The 14,864-nt window shown below is 54.7% G+C and overlaps 3 protein-coding genes across 3 annotated transcripts; all 3 read left to right on the top strand.

Annotated features, from left to right (window-relative positions):
• Positions 1-1,324: 1,324 nt before the first annotated feature.
• On the top strand, positions 1,325-2,043 carry TRAVEDRAFT_86254 (uncharacterized protein; the record flags this gene model as incomplete). The annotated part of the gene is made up of 3 exons (XM_008036231.1): positions 1,325-1,555; positions 1,611-1,773; positions 1,823-2,043. Coding segments are annotated over 3 exons (615 nt in total), but the record flags the coding sequence as incomplete, so codon positions are not given.
• Positions 2,044-8,195: 6,152 nt separating this feature from the next.
• On the top strand, positions 8,196-8,900 carry TRAVEDRAFT_114404 (uncharacterized protein; the record flags this gene model as incomplete). Its single annotated transcript, XM_008036230.1, has 1 exon — positions 8,196-8,900. A coding segment is annotated over one exon (705 nt), but the record flags the coding sequence as incomplete, so codon positions are not given.
• Positions 8,901-13,377: 4,477 nt separating this feature from the next.
• Positions 13,378-13,905, top strand: TRAVEDRAFT_17554 (uncharacterized protein; the record flags this gene model as incomplete). The annotated part of the gene is made up of 5 exons (XM_008035277.1): positions 13,378-13,404; positions 13,459-13,527; positions 13,578-13,703; positions 13,753-13,790; positions 13,845-13,905. 5 exons carry the CDS (start codon positions 13,378-13,380, stop codon positions 13,903-13,905), a joined length of 321 nt encoding a protein of 106 aa, XP_008033468.1.
• Between the last annotated feature and the right edge of the window lie 959 nt (positions 13,906-14,864).

Genomic DNA, 14,864 nt, shown 5'->3' with positions numbered 1-14,864 from the left:
TCAGAGTAGTCAGTACTGTTTTGTAAGAATACGAATAGCAGCGATCATACCAGTCCTACTTTGTGTAGCAGTTTTGCGGCGTTCAGTACCACCCGGAATTACATGCATTGAGGCCGTCAAATCGCAGATATGCTCGCGTGTTGCCAGAAACGAGGTGCAAAAGTTCCGTGTATGGCTATTTCTGTATTGGAATCGCCCGGGTCCGCTCGGCGTCAAGGCGTACTAGAGACATTTCACCCCATTGCATGACCGAATAAGGACATCGGGTATCTGCATAACCGCCAATAATGGCAAGTCGCTTGGGCGCTCTTCTGCTGTTCGTCTGGCGCCTCCAGCTAACGCTTGCCTCCCGCTCTTTACACACTAAGCCCAGCGTTACGACTGAGCGATATGCGCGCGGAATTGCAACAGCACGCCTGTCTGACGAAATCGAAGCGGGGCAAAGCGAAGACATACGCCGCCGCCCATCCGTGTTTCGTCTGTGCAGATCGTGCTGCTGGGTCCAAGGGCTCTACTGGCTACTGCCAATTCCAAGGTAGATCAATAGCTGCGAATGGTCGTAGACCGTGTCATCTCTGATACCCATATTCTCAAACAGGATTTCGATTATTTCATTTCCAAGATGATGGCTCTGTCTCAATCAGCTTCTCCGAGTTTGTGGGTTCCGACGCGACATCCAAGAATTTGGTTTATCCCGGCGTCTTCCACGTCCCACCCACTCCTGATGATGTGCGACAGCTACAGGTAGGGTTTTGAATATCAACGGATCTGGTCAAATTTCTTATGTAAGCTTCCAACAGTTGAAGCTCGCCCCGTTGATGCATCCCATGTTGGGCCGACTTCAGGCTCATGAGTCTCGTCTGGGCATGATGCGGAAAGACGGGGACTGCCAGTACCGCATCAAATGCGGTGTGTTACGTTCAATGGCCGTTAGCCCATTGACTACTCACAATGTGTCAGATTCATGTGATGGACCAATCATTTTCGATTGCTTTTTATGCGCCCGTTGCGGTGCGGAAATATGCCATCGCTGTCATGACGATACACCACTGTCGTTCAACCCACCACCCGCCTGTGTCGCCATTTCAAAGGTGCGCGAGCGTTCCAGCGGATCATTGCTGAGTAGACTAAAGGATGTGCACCACAGGGGCATGAATATCGTCCACTATCTCGACTTCTGCCCGGAGAAGTCGATGCGGTTCTTGCCGAGGTCAATACGGCCATGCTAGATGCTCCCCGACCACTGCACCCCAACGCGCGCTGCGACGCTCTGCGGGCTTCGGCTGATGTTTGCAGATGGATCCCTGAGCTCTCCCCGGGGCAAGTTCCAATTTTTCGTATGCTCTGGGGGATGCAATACCCTGTGGTCGTGCACGGCATTCAGAAGAAGCTCCAGGGGAATTGGGCACCCCAGAGTTTTGCTCAGTCCTATGGGGACGAAGAAGCGCTGATGCTCCACAGCGCCTCACCCACTGCGCAAAAAGTCACGGTGAAGACCTTCTTTACAGAGTTTGTCCGGAGCCACGAAGAGAGGGGTGGTACCATAAAACTGAAAGTAGGCATATTTGCTTGCTCCCTACGGCTCTGTATTTGTTATAACTACGGCATAGGATTGGCCGCCCTCCGCATCTTTCGCGGACTTACTGAAGCCACTCTGCAAGGCTTTCTTCGACGCGGTCCCGATGGCCGACTACACGGGTCCAGATGGAATACTCAACTTGATCACGCATTACCCTGAGCCGCTACGATCTAGCGCAACGATGCCCGACGTCGGTATGTCTGAGCGATTCCTGACACTGGCTCTATTACTGATGTCTCCTAGGACCGAAATTGTATTCCTCAACACAAGATGTTGCCGGCGTTGGATCGACGAAGCTGCACCTCGATGTCACCAGTGCGGTCAATATACTAGTGCACACCTCTGGCGAGGGGGTACCGGGCGCTTTGTGGCATATCTTCCTGGCCGCGGACACGGACAAACTACGCGCATACCTACGTAGCAAATCCGACTCTGGAGATGACGAAGACCCCGTTCACGCCCAGGGTACATATCTCACCCCAGCCATGCTTGCCGAGCTAGGACAGCTCGGCGTCCGACCTTTCCAGTTTCAGCAAAATCTGCACGACGCCGTCTTCATTCCAGCGGGATGCGCGCACCAAGTAAGTTTGATGGATTTGTGCAATCTCGCATTTGCTCATGCTCGATCTCTTTTAAGGTCAGCAACACCTCCTCATGTATCAAGATCGCGTGCGACTTCTTGTGCACCGAAGGAGTGACTGCAAGCGCACAGGTCGCGGAGGAGCTGCGTGTAGCATCGCGGGAAGGCGTCTTGAGGCTGGACGCGTTGCTGTGGCATGCCTGGATTTCGCTCCGAGTCACCGCGACCGCACTCGAGGAAGCCGCCGCCGCCCTACAGGAGACGGAGGTTGAGCCGCCCTCGACTCGAAAGGAACGCAAAAATGAGAGGCAGCGCGACACTGATCGAGCACGACAGGATCGTGCCCGGCGTCGCAACTTGAAGGAACTTGAAAGCAATAATGGCTCGGATTCATCTGACCGCAGCCGCAGATGTCCGCATGACGCGTGTTCCCGATCTCAGAGGCCGTTTCGCTCTTTGGAAGCGGTTTTCAAACATCTGTGAGTATCAGTATTATTGCTCTGCTACCCGATGTATTCATATTTAACAGGTTCGATAGACACCAGGCGGTCGTGCCGCGCAGCGAGTGGGGGCGCTTCGAGCCACTGGATCCACCTCCTGTGGTAACTCTGATGCACCACACGCCGTACGCGCCCAGGCACCCCTTATGCACCAACGGCCGTACATTAGCGACTAATCTGACATAAGCGTCGGAGATTGTATTTGCCCTCCAAATGCGGTAAGAGGCCCCGGGAGAGGCTGCAGGGCCTGTTATCTCAATAGATAACAGGCGCTTTCTTATCATTTCAGCCATATCAGGCAGGCACTTACTAATCTAATCTACAGGGCGCTTTTTACGATCACACTTCGTCCAAATCAGGTAGGTGGCCCCAATCCTGGGGTGGACCACCATGCAGGGGTACCCCCACCTGCCTTAGCTCACTCTATTCTTATGCGATTAACTTAGTTCTTTTTGCAGTACGTTCGCATTCATTGGGCGCTCAGAACGCGCCACTTTAGACGGTGAACGGCTCAGTAGTAGTGCCAGTATCAAGAGAGCTAATATCATGTTATAGGAAACGCCGTTTCGCGCGTTGCGCTCCCGTTCTGTACCGCGTCGACACAGAAATAAACGCATTTTGAAGGTATGTACTATATCTCTCGGACGAGACCTTCCGCGCGCGATTTGGTGCAGATACGGTGGCGCTGCAGCGTATGCAGTGGGGGGAGGGCTGCATACTGCAGCTCCACCAAACCTCCACCAAATCGCGTCGTTCTTTTTGCGACTGGTGCTGATTGTAATGTGTAATCAGGGAGTTCCATCGGCGTGGGACCGCGCGCACTCAGGACCGCGCGACGGAGCAAGCTCTGCTCAGCCACACCCCCTTTCCCAGGATGATCACGCAACGGCCGCTGGGCGCATTGCAACATAAAGTACATTTCCTAAAATTCATTGAATGTACCTATCTGACGGTATGCTACACGTCGCGATCCGACCGCTGGTTGTTCCGGGGCAGGGTATACATCCTCCTGGTCCCCTGTCCCCTCTATAGCTGGATTCATCTATATCCCTTCGCTGAAGCAGCTATCTAATGCCTGTTTCCTGTTCATAGGCCACATTATAGCGTATATCTAGAGTTTCAATGTCTAATAGGATGTGTTTGTAGCATAGGACACAATATACACATATTCTGCACAGTTCTGGCAAAACCGCGTCTGCAGCCACGGGAAATGCGTCAATCACGGCGCTCCTTTTTGCGTTCGATAGCCGTACTGTACATGTATAGGCGTGCAGAATACCAGAGCGATCGGAAACAAAGTGATGCCATAGTGCGGTTTGTACCATGTCACATTAGATGGTCAATACCGCGGGCACATCATCGCCGAATAGCCTATTAAATGCATATTCTGATAGCGAATGCATAGCACTATCTACGTACAAAGTTTCATAAGGTTTGAGGATGAAACGAGCGAGCTATGTCCAAGACAGTGCTCCAGCACTCCTGCCACCCAGGCCGTCTTAAGACAGGACCCCGGCAAGCCCACCAAGAGCTCATATCCCAGGAACCCCGAAAACGGGCCCGAAGGGCCCGAAAGTTACATGATTTTTCTATCAAAACCCCCGAAAATCTGGGTCCTCGGGACGGGAGCTACATCTAGATATGCCCCGAATTTTGCGCTCAGCGAGGCAGGTCTCATCCCGCCAACCCCCGAAAATCAGGCGTTGAGCGGGCCGGCAGGGACCCCAAGTAGATGTGGTGGCCGAGGTCTGCCTGGAGCCGGGCGCGCGCCTTATCAAGCATGCCTACCAAACTCCTTGAACTACTTTAAATCACACTAGTGTCGCCACTCGAAACCCATTATAACCTTTACTAGTTCGAACGTTTAGTCCATCAAAACGTATAGAAGCGCTGCGATATCCTACTAGTATGGGAATACAACACTTGAACACTACTCTAGCCTGCCTTTCAAAGAGTCAAGTGTTCGCTGCTCGGCGACTCAAAACTCATTTTTCGTCACTACTGTCACCAACACTGATCCATTGCGCCCTTTCTATATGGATTCCCCACCCTCTCACCTGCTTCAAGCATTCTGTCTGCCTCCGGAGCTTCCTGTGTCCGCTCTCCTGCAATCCCCACATACCCCCAAACGACCAGGCAGTCGGAAGTTTGCCTTACCTCCGTTGGAATGGCTGTCTAAGGAGAAACCAACAATCTCCGAAATTTCTGCAGACGACTTTCTCCTCCCATCCCCGAACATTTGTCAGGCCCTGGAGTCCCTACTGCAGTCTCAGAAGAGCGATGTCCACTCAGTGCAGCACCCTACCAATGAACGGGTCTACTTGCCACTATGGGTCATTCCTCTCTGGAGAGCGGCCGATGAAATGCTCAAGATGCGGCAGTTCTGGCGCGAGCGGATGCTGTGGATTGAGAGAACAGCGAAGGCGGAGAACTGGAAGGCGGACTTACTTCATTCCACCCTGGAGTGTGTCCGACTAGCTCCGTGGACGGCAGGTCTCCTTCCCCTCCAGAGGGGAATGGTGACCGTGGCTCACCTTGCACGGGTCCTGCTCTCAGAGAAGTGGCTGGATGATGAAGTCATTGACTGTCTTGGTGATGTCTTCCACATGGACCTACTCGCGCAGGTCAGCGGCGAAGACACGAACAGTCGCACTCCTCTTGTCGCAACTGCACACCTCCGCACTTGTCTCTCGAATGAGCAGTCTGGTGTTTCTCGCTACTATGCGGAGAAGCTTGTCGCTGGCTCTGCTACCCGCCTTCTCATGCCGTGCAACATCAACGGGGTCCACTGGATACCGGTAGAGGTTGACACCGCCCGAGAGACCATCTGTCTTGGAGACTCAAAGCCGAAGGTGTCGCAGGCGCATATCCCATGTCTAGTGCGTGATGTACGCGCCTGGCTTGAACGCATACTCCCTGGACGTACATGGACCGTTCACATGACCGCTCTGGAGACCGGACTGCAACAGGATAGCTCATCCTGTGGTATCGCAACTGTCAACGCACTCGAGCGCCGCATCTTTCCGACTGCAACAAAATGGTCGCCCGCTGCTCCTGGGAAAGCACGAGCGCGGTACTTCTGCAGGTGCCTCCGAGCAGGACAGTTGATGGTATGCGCCGCCTTTGTCATCGATATAGCAACATTGATACACGTATACTCATGATGTCCCTTCAGGCGAGTACGAATGAACCTACGGGAGCCGGCGAGAGCATGCTGCAGCACCTTGTCTCTTTGGAGAAGGACACCATCCCCGCTACACCGAGTACAGGAGAGCGCCAGCAGGGGGCATCGACAGCAGGCCACGGGCGTGCTTCGCAGCCGGTCCTCGGTTCCGTGACCTCGTCCTCTGAGGACGGCGACTCAGACGACTCAGACGAGAGCTCGTCTGAATCTGAAGGTGCCGACAACAGCGATGACCTGGGCCTAGGCGGACTGCAGTCCCGCGACACTGGCACATTGCGGCCTGGGAAGTCCACGACAAAGCCGCTGTTTGCGACTTCAAGCATCCGTCCGAGTCTGAAGATCGCGCCACACGTTAGTCTCCATATATAGTGTCTATATTGCCTGAGAGAAGCTGATGCTCACCACACACAGTCTCGGAAGAAGGAAGACGAGCCGTCCTGGTTCAAGACAAGTAAGTTCCGCAAGTTCCAAGCAAAAGTCAGGGCGGACGATCGGAAGGCCGATTTCAGCTGGCACGACCCGCGAGTTGTCCACTGCTCCCGCTGTCTGAAGGCGGTGACCATGCGGACTTTGAACGACACCTTACGATGGAAGGAGCACCGTCGCGCGAACAAGTGTCGCAGCGCAAAAGGCGGTCAAGCCTTCATCACAAACTTCTTCCAAACTCGACAGTCAGTAGTTGCTGCTCAAAAGTCTGCTTCGAAGGCCAGCTCTTCTTCCGCCTGTCCCGGACTTGGCTTCTCCCAGGACCCTCGTATCCCCACATATCTCGCGCGCACTGCAGTCGAAACAGGGGGGGCACCTCGCCGAGAAGTTCTCAAGCTAGAAGTCATGCGTGACCACACACGGTCGCGTTCGCGAAACAAGCTCTCTCCGAAGCAATTGGCGACGCGCGTCATGGCCCAGGAGCGCGCGCAGGCGAAGTGGCTCAACCACCCAACGAACGGTGTTGTAACCTCGGCCCACTGTCACAAACGGGGGCAGCTTTCTCCATCCGGAGAGCTGCTACCATGCTCTCAGTGTCTCAAGCTCCTGCGCCTCAAGACGTTCCGGAATGCACTTCGCAAACCTGCCCCCGCGCCAGGGAGATCAAAGTACACGCCAAAAGCATACCGCAACCCGGTCACGGGAGAGACGTACCTACGACACTACGATGTCCAGGAGCTCATGGAGATGGTATGTGCTGTAATTACTAACAAAGCGTTAACGTGGTATTCTTGAGCATGAAAACTAACGTACTGATTGCATAGGACAAACACAAATTTCCATGGAAGGTGCTTGCTATACGGGGGGTCCAGGGGCGGTATGATGATCGACAGGCATTTCTCGGGATGCTGGAGACCATCATGCTGGCAGAAGAGCGCATCAGCAAAGGCAAGACCGTCTCCGGTATACGCTATGATGCAGGATTCGATGAGATCTGTAGCACAATGGCGCTTGTATCTCCACGAGCGTACGCCACATTTCGCGCCGAGTTTGGTGGGCGAAGTCCTCGGAGCATGCGGTAAGCCCATAACACCGATGCTTCAAAATGATTCACTAAGTAGCGAGCGCACCATTAGGATGATCCGCGCTCGACACGGCCAATTCAAGCCTGGCATAGACGACTCAAACTTCGATGCAGCAATGGATTGGGCCAAGGCGTTAGGGTGGGATGGGCCTTTCATCCTCGCCGCGGACGACACAAAGGTCACTGCCGCTCTTCGCTCGTTTCACGACGGAGACCAGTGGCGCCTTGGTGGTATACACGGAACAGTACACGTGTTCTCAAGCTACGAGGAGCTCATCGAGCTAGGACAAGTTGAACGGGGTCAACTCGCTGAGAAGGTATAGAATCTACATGCAGACTCGGATGTTGAGCCATTACTCACCTCAATTATCTATCTATGCTAGACACGGGCGTGGCATCTCATCATACCCGTAATTGGTGTGCCCCCGAAGCTGATAGCGACGATGCCCCTGAAGAACAGCGTCAGCAGATCCGAGCTACGTATGTGGCATGATGAAGTCGCAGAGAAGCTGGCCACTCGCGGACTGCACACCGTGTCGTACAACGTCGACGGCGTCGAGACCGAGAGAGGCCTCACACACGAACTGCAACAGGACGCCATCGACGCGGGCAGGTCACGTACATGGACGTACCAGCATCCGGTGGCAGGACAGCCTGCATTGCAACTCACAGCTCCCCTCCTCGAGAACGGTAAACCGTGTGTCATGTCTACGGACGGGAAGCATGCAAAGAAGAATGGACGCGGAAGTGCAACTGCCGGCACGCGGGCCCTCCCAATCGGACGTTACCTCGTGCACTTTGGATTGCTCAAGCAGGTCGCAGAGGGAAAGAACTCACCGCTCATGAAGTCCGACATCATTGGCGTGGACAAGCAAGACGACCGCGCGGCAGCGCGGCTCTTCTCCTCTGCCGTGATCGACTACACTTCTCGCATCCTCCCGGACGAGCTTGGTCTTGTCATCTACCTCTTCGTCATCGGGGAGATCGTCGACGCACAACAGAACCGGACACTCACACACTCAGAGCGCACCAAAATGCTCTGGCGCGGGCGGTTCTTCCTGGATGGATGGCGGCAGCACATCATTGATCATCCTTTCTATGCTCTTCATACGCACTTCATCACTCGTGAGCTCTACGACATCCTATCTATCTTCATCAACGCCATGCTTCTCCTGATAGTCACTCACCGAGACTATTTCCCCGATGCCCCGCTCCTCCACTGGCTGAACTCAACCGAGACATGCGAACACTTCTTCGGGTGTGCGCGGAAAATCCAGAAGGATTTCACATTCGTCGAGTGGCTTCTAATGATCCCGAAGATATCAGCACTCATGGCCGGTGAGCTTCGGAGCAAGCTGAAGGGCGCACAGGAGAAAGCTGCGGTGGCTCGCTTTGGCTACCATCACTCCTACTTCGACTCTCGCGGCGTGGACCTCGCAAACCTGGCAACATTCCCGTCAGACACCGAGATTGAACAGCTGATCAATGTTGCACATACCGAGGCCCAATCGTTGCTAGCGATTGTCGGGATCAACCTGTCCGCGCTTCCTGTCGTCGACCCGGAGGCCTTCGCAGAAGCACTAGCGGCGCTGTCTAACGACCCACTCGAGGACGCTCCCGCACCCCAAAACGCGCCCGCTGTGCGCCTCGAGCAATTGTTGCAGCACGACAAGGAAGAGTTCTTGAACGGAACGAATCGTCTAGCAAACGACGAGGCGTTAACCAATGCGGGAGTGAATGCGACTGCAACGGTGATTCATGATCATCTTAAGCTGTATGTAACTTCGTTATTTACATGTTGTTGTGATCGTTTACTCAACCTGTTTGATCCTGTCAGCGTCGACCTCAGCCAGGAGAGTCTCTTGGAGGACGACTCGTCCACTTACCGTGAACACATCCAAGGCGTGCTCAAAGCCATCCAGACAGAGCTCGCGGAGCGGAAGGCTCGGGAAGGCGCGACTACATCCGAACTCCCCAGCCCGCAGGACACACGTAGAGACGCAGCCGCATCGACCGCGCACGACGATCATGTGCAGCAGCCAAGAAGCGATACCGGGAGCTTGAAAGGCGATGAGAAACCTGCAAATGGTGAACAACGAGCGGGACACGTCACCTGACTGCTCGTCCCACTGGTGTTCGGCACAGCACGCTCCTTCAACTTCAAAACTCTGGTCAGTGAACGACAGCGCCACGAGACGAAGGAGACAACCAGTGCCGTGACGTACCGCTATAACAACGCCATCGCCATGGGTGTACTCGATTCGCTTCGGGAGCCAGAAGAAGTGGGGACTCAGACCGCGAGTACGCCGGTGTCGCGAGGGGACAGCACGAAGTTGAAGTCGGCGCTGGTCTCCCAGATAACACGGGTGATATCGGCGGAGAGGGCAGCCGGAACCGTAGGCGTCAAGGAAGATGGACGCGCTGAGGCATCGGGCGTCGAACGCAAGACACGCTGGGAAGGTGCGCCAGGGAAGAGGAAGAGGACGGGCGAGCAGGGGATGGGCGAGCAGGGGGTGGGCGAGAAGGAGGCGGAAGGTAAGTGACAGAGCATCTTCGAGCAGGCCAGGATTTGCTGACGGCTACCCTTCGACTGTTCAAGGCGCTACGCCGGCATCAGGGGGCTATGCGGCGCGACTGAGCGTGTATCGTGGAATGGAAGCGAAGATGCCGTATTCCCTGACTTCCGGTGGCATATCTCCCTTCCATCCGCTTCGGCACGGCTCCTGGGTTGTTGTGTGCCAGGCGGGCAAGCTCTATCTTGGTGAAGGTGAGTGAAGCCTACAAACAGCTACAGGGGGCCGCCATTTACCTGTAGTGCACCAAACAGCGATGGTATTGTACCTCAAGGGGGGTGGGGCCCGCCCTACACACAATTATGCCGAAACCTGCGAGGACATCAACAAACTCTCCCGCATGGTGGTGCTCATCTACTCGTTTATGGGCGACACCTTACTCTCGCCTCTCACGGTGTCTATTTTGGGGGCATCTGCCGCTCCGGACTCTCCGTCATTCCTGTACCTGCATCAGGAGAATCTCGTCACATCGCTCGACGCCCACTGCCCCAAGCCCATTGAGAGCAGGATGAGTGTTCAACCCGGCTTGTCCGTGCTTACCGTCAGTAACAGGCTCGTCGAGATGTTCCGCCACCTGGAAAGGCATTCGACGTCCCTCTGCAAAGCCGTGGATGGCGTATTCAAGGAGACAAGAAAGCGCAAGAAGCACGCGGAGACCGAGTCGGAGAAGTCGAGCTTGGAAAGTGGTAAACCGGCATCGGAGCGTTCAAGGGCGTAGTATAGATCTTTCGGAACTCGTGTCAGGCTAGCTAGGTGAACGCTATGGTATACGTAGGCGGTAATTTGACTAAAAATCTCGTTCTGTACACCGAACTGGATGTTACATGCCAGAAATCCCCGAATCCGGCGAAGCCGGGAGAAACTTATGTGAAAAACACCGAAAATCGCCGGATTTTGGACCCCCGAAAATGGCCCAAATGGGCTTCCAACCGGATATGAGCTCTTGGTGGGCTTGCCAGGGTCCTCTTAAGACGGTGTGGGCGGCTGTGCTGATATCTCTCTGTGCTTGCAGCTAGTGTTGCTGCAGGAGAGCACTGCAACACTCATTAGCTCGTATCTTTGCGACTTCTTCACCGAAAATTACGATCTTGGGCTCGGTGTGAAGGTATTCTCAGCGTGTTTCTAGCCTGGGTAAACATCGCGTTGTATCTACACAGCAAATGTGTGGAAATGAGCGATCTTTGTCCATACTGATAAGCCTGCAGCACGCTCACCTGGACGCCGATAAGGCTGAAATTTGGGCATCCTGTGCGGAGGGTACGCATACGCTTCTCCGCCAAAGCGATTGCAATTTGGGTACGATCCCGCCCTCTGGCGGCGTGTTAAACCTGCAGGTCAAAGAATCAGCCCAATTTTCGTTTTGTGCATCTTACCAAGGTCCTAGATCTATGTAGGCTCATAGGAGACGTTGTTCATATATCCCTGAGTGTGATCAAGCGGGTTTCTACAACATTGGAGGGCATAAATAAGCAGAGGGTGGGCATGTGAGGCAGGGGAAGGCCCACCTTGTCCCGGAACGACCAGCGGTCGGATTGCGACGTGTAATGCACCGTCAGGAAGGTGCATTCAACAGCTTTCCGACGATGTATTTCGCGTCGCGATACGCGGAGTGGCTGGCGCGCGATCGCCCGGGGAAAGGGGCTGTGGCTGAGCAGAATGCTGTCCTTCGCGCGGTCCTGCATGCGCGCGGTCCTCTGCGAATGATACGCCCTGGTTATAAACGTATATTAGAACCTGTCGCAAAAAGAACGAAGCGATTCGGTGGGGATCTGGTGGAGCTGCAGTATGCAGCCCTCCCCACACTGCATGAGCTGCAGCGCCGCCAGATCTTCACCAAATCACGCGCGAAGGGATTCGTCCGAAGGATATTGTGCGTACCTTCAAAACGCGTCTGTTTGCGTGTCGATGCGGTACGAAACGGGGGCAGAACGTGGAGAACTCCGTTCGCTATAGTAGAACATCTGTAAGCCCCATAGCACGAGCAAATGCCCACCGATTTGCGACGTAAGGGGCGCGTTCTGTTCGCCCTAGAAATGCGCACATACTCCAAAAAAAACGAAGTCAATCGGACGCATAATGAGTGAGCTAGAGGAGCCGGGGGTACCCCTGTATGGTGGTCCACCCCAGGATCAGGACCACCTACCTGATTTGGGCGAGGTGTAATCGAAAAAAGCGCCCTGAAGATTAGATCAGTAAGTGCCTGCCTAATGTGGCCAAAGAGATAAGAAAACACCTGTTATCTATTGAGATAACAGGCCCTGCAGCCTTTCCCGGGGCCAGTTACTGCATTTGGAGGGCAAATACAATCTCCGACGCTTATGTCAGATTAGTCGCTAACGTACGGCCGTTGGTGCATAAGGGGTGCCTGGGCGCGTACGGCGTGTGGTGCATCAGAGTTACGACAGCGGCTGCTGGATCAAGGTCAATTCAGAACGCTGTTTATCGAGGTCGTGCGGGAGGTGTCCCCTGACAAGGAGTCCTGATAGGGAGCTGCACAGTATCGGTACAGTTATCTGGGGCTATTGTCTCGGTCGTCGATGTATGCCAGATTCTTAAGCAGTAATGCATTCATGTCCCGTCAGTTGGCAGTGTCTGAGTGTTAACGAGCGTCGAACACCGGGATCTCAGATCTCATTGGTTGCTCGATCGCATTACTCATCATTTGTTTGCTCGTGTTTGGTGTCAACCTCCACCATTCACAGCCTCGTCCGTTTCTCCCTTCCTCTCACATAGTTCATGGCTTCAAGCTGTTCTGTCGTCAGGTCTCCTCCACCCGGCAGTGAAAGTCTGCTCGATCGACCCAGACGTCGGCGAGCATGACCGGAGCCCGCTGGCAGATCGATGCTGTTCACCTTGCCAGTCCATCAGCTACTCCTCTCTAGGCGCTGCGCTGGCACGCTTATCCCTCCCTGCTCAGGTTTCTCTCTCCATTATCCCAAAACCCTCTCCCCTCTTCTGTCTAAACATGCCTGCCCACTCTACAGCCTCAGCGTCGCCAGGATCAATTCACCTGCCCCGTCTTTCGGATTCGGATTACCTCAAACATCCTTACCCAAAAGCATCCGGCAGCCAAACCTCGGCGCCGACGGTGACGACCCTATCTGAGCCGACACACTGCCGCCTCTGATGCCTGGCGCAATCTCCAAGCTATGTGGCACCCGCACTCGGCCACTCCGCGCACCAGACCAAGTCCCACGCGCACCACCAGGAGCAGTGCGAGATAACCCGCCATCGCGCCCGGGAGGTATGCTGCCCCTGCCAACATGGAAAGCACCATGTCACCGCACGTGATAGGTCACCGCACGTGATAGGTCACCGCACGTGATAGGTCACAGGCAGCAGTTTCGAGCGCTAGTTCAGGTCGTGCGAGTTTCGACGTCCTCGACCTCCAACTCTCACCTGCCATCTGCACTCGCCACCTCCAGTCGCCATCACTGCTATCGATCCCGCTATGCCGATACCTCGTCGCTACTTCAAGGTGGGTATCACGTATGTGTACGTCTTAATGTCTACTGAACAACATTATGCGCAGATCTTGCAGGCGCTCACCGCCTCGGCCAAAAGTGGTCAGCCGACCGTCAGGTGGGACGAATTCCACGGAGTACGCCCAATCTTGGAAGTCCTCCAAGCCTAGCTCATGTCAATTTTCAGACTTTCAAGAACTACTTCGACTTTGAAGTGCGACGGGGGGCGAACGGCAAGCACACGTTCACCCCGCCTGTTGATGGTGCCAACGGCCGCTGGGGCTTCGGGAGCACCAAATTCCGGGCATATGAGGTCAGTTACTCGTAGCTTTGACATTACCTCACTGACTTGACGCCTTTAGCCGAACGACAAAGAATTTTCTCCGCGCGAGATGATGGAGTGAGTATAACATCGACACTCGCGGGCCGTACTAACCCGTCTCTTACTTGACAGCCTCAGGAAGACCTTGAAGGCGGCCTACGGCTGGGGCCCGGACACCTTCTCGCGTCGGTGAGAAGGGTAAGGTGAATGGTAGCATACTCTTTGTACTGGAACGCCGTGCTCGAAGTGATCCTGAGATACATGGTTGCATGTATATGCAGTGGGTAGTAGAATAGATAGCTTAACTAGTGACTGATGCAGCTCACGAGTCCAGGTTTTCAGGTTAGGACCTCGGTCATCACAACCCGTTGGTCCTAAACCGCGCGCCGACTCACGTCCCTCCTGGCCTCGCGCCGCCGTCTCGCGCGCACCGACATCCTCCAGCGTCCCCCCTAGCCTCGCGCTGCCGCCTCGCGCGCGCAACCCTTGCCCGCCCACTCGCGTCACTCCTGGCCCCGCGCCTCGCGCCTCGCACTCCGCCTCTCTCTCCTCGCACCCCGCCTTTCGCTTCCTATGCCTCGTCTCTACCTCCTCTCGCACCCCGCCTCTCGCGCCTCGCGTCTCGCGCCTCCCGCCTCGCAGCTGCTGTTGTAACTCTGATGCATCAAACTCCGGATACGTTCCGAACATGCGTTGCATCATAGTTAGGTTGTTAGGGTACTACTCTAACAGGCCCTGTTCTTCGCTTATTTGGGGTCTGAGTTTGAATCTACCTCCCTAATAAGGCAGGAAAGCGCAGATATGGCTGCAGGGCTGTTATCAACTGTAGATAACAGGCATTTTCTTATCTCATTGGCCTAATCAGGCAGGTACCTTAATCTCTTATCTCTATGGCGCTTTTTTGATCACTGCAGGCTTATCTCCCTGGCCAGATCAGGCATGTACTGTAATCTCTTATCTCTAGGGCGCTTTTTTGATCGCCACCTGTCCCAATTGGGTAGGCAGGTTAGATGGCAGGTAGGGGCACCAGGAGGGGTTGCTCCCTGGTGGCCTCTATAGCTCAGTTTTTATCTAATCAGCCTGCTTGTTTTTGTATTAGATAGATAGTGATAGGGAGAGTTGAAAGGGCCATTCCATAGATGACAAATACTA

The sequence above is a fragment of the Trametes versicolor genome, assembly GCF_000271585.1.
Source record: "Trametes versicolor FP-101664 SS1 unplaced genomic scaffold TRAVEscaffold_2, whole genome shotgun sequence".
Lineage (NCBI taxonomy): Eukaryota > Fungi > Basidiomycota > Agaricomycetes > Polyporales > Polyporaceae > Trametes > Trametes versicolor.
The sequence above is the reverse complement of the archived record's forward strand: the minus strand, read 5'-3'. Positions and strand labels throughout refer to the sequence as shown.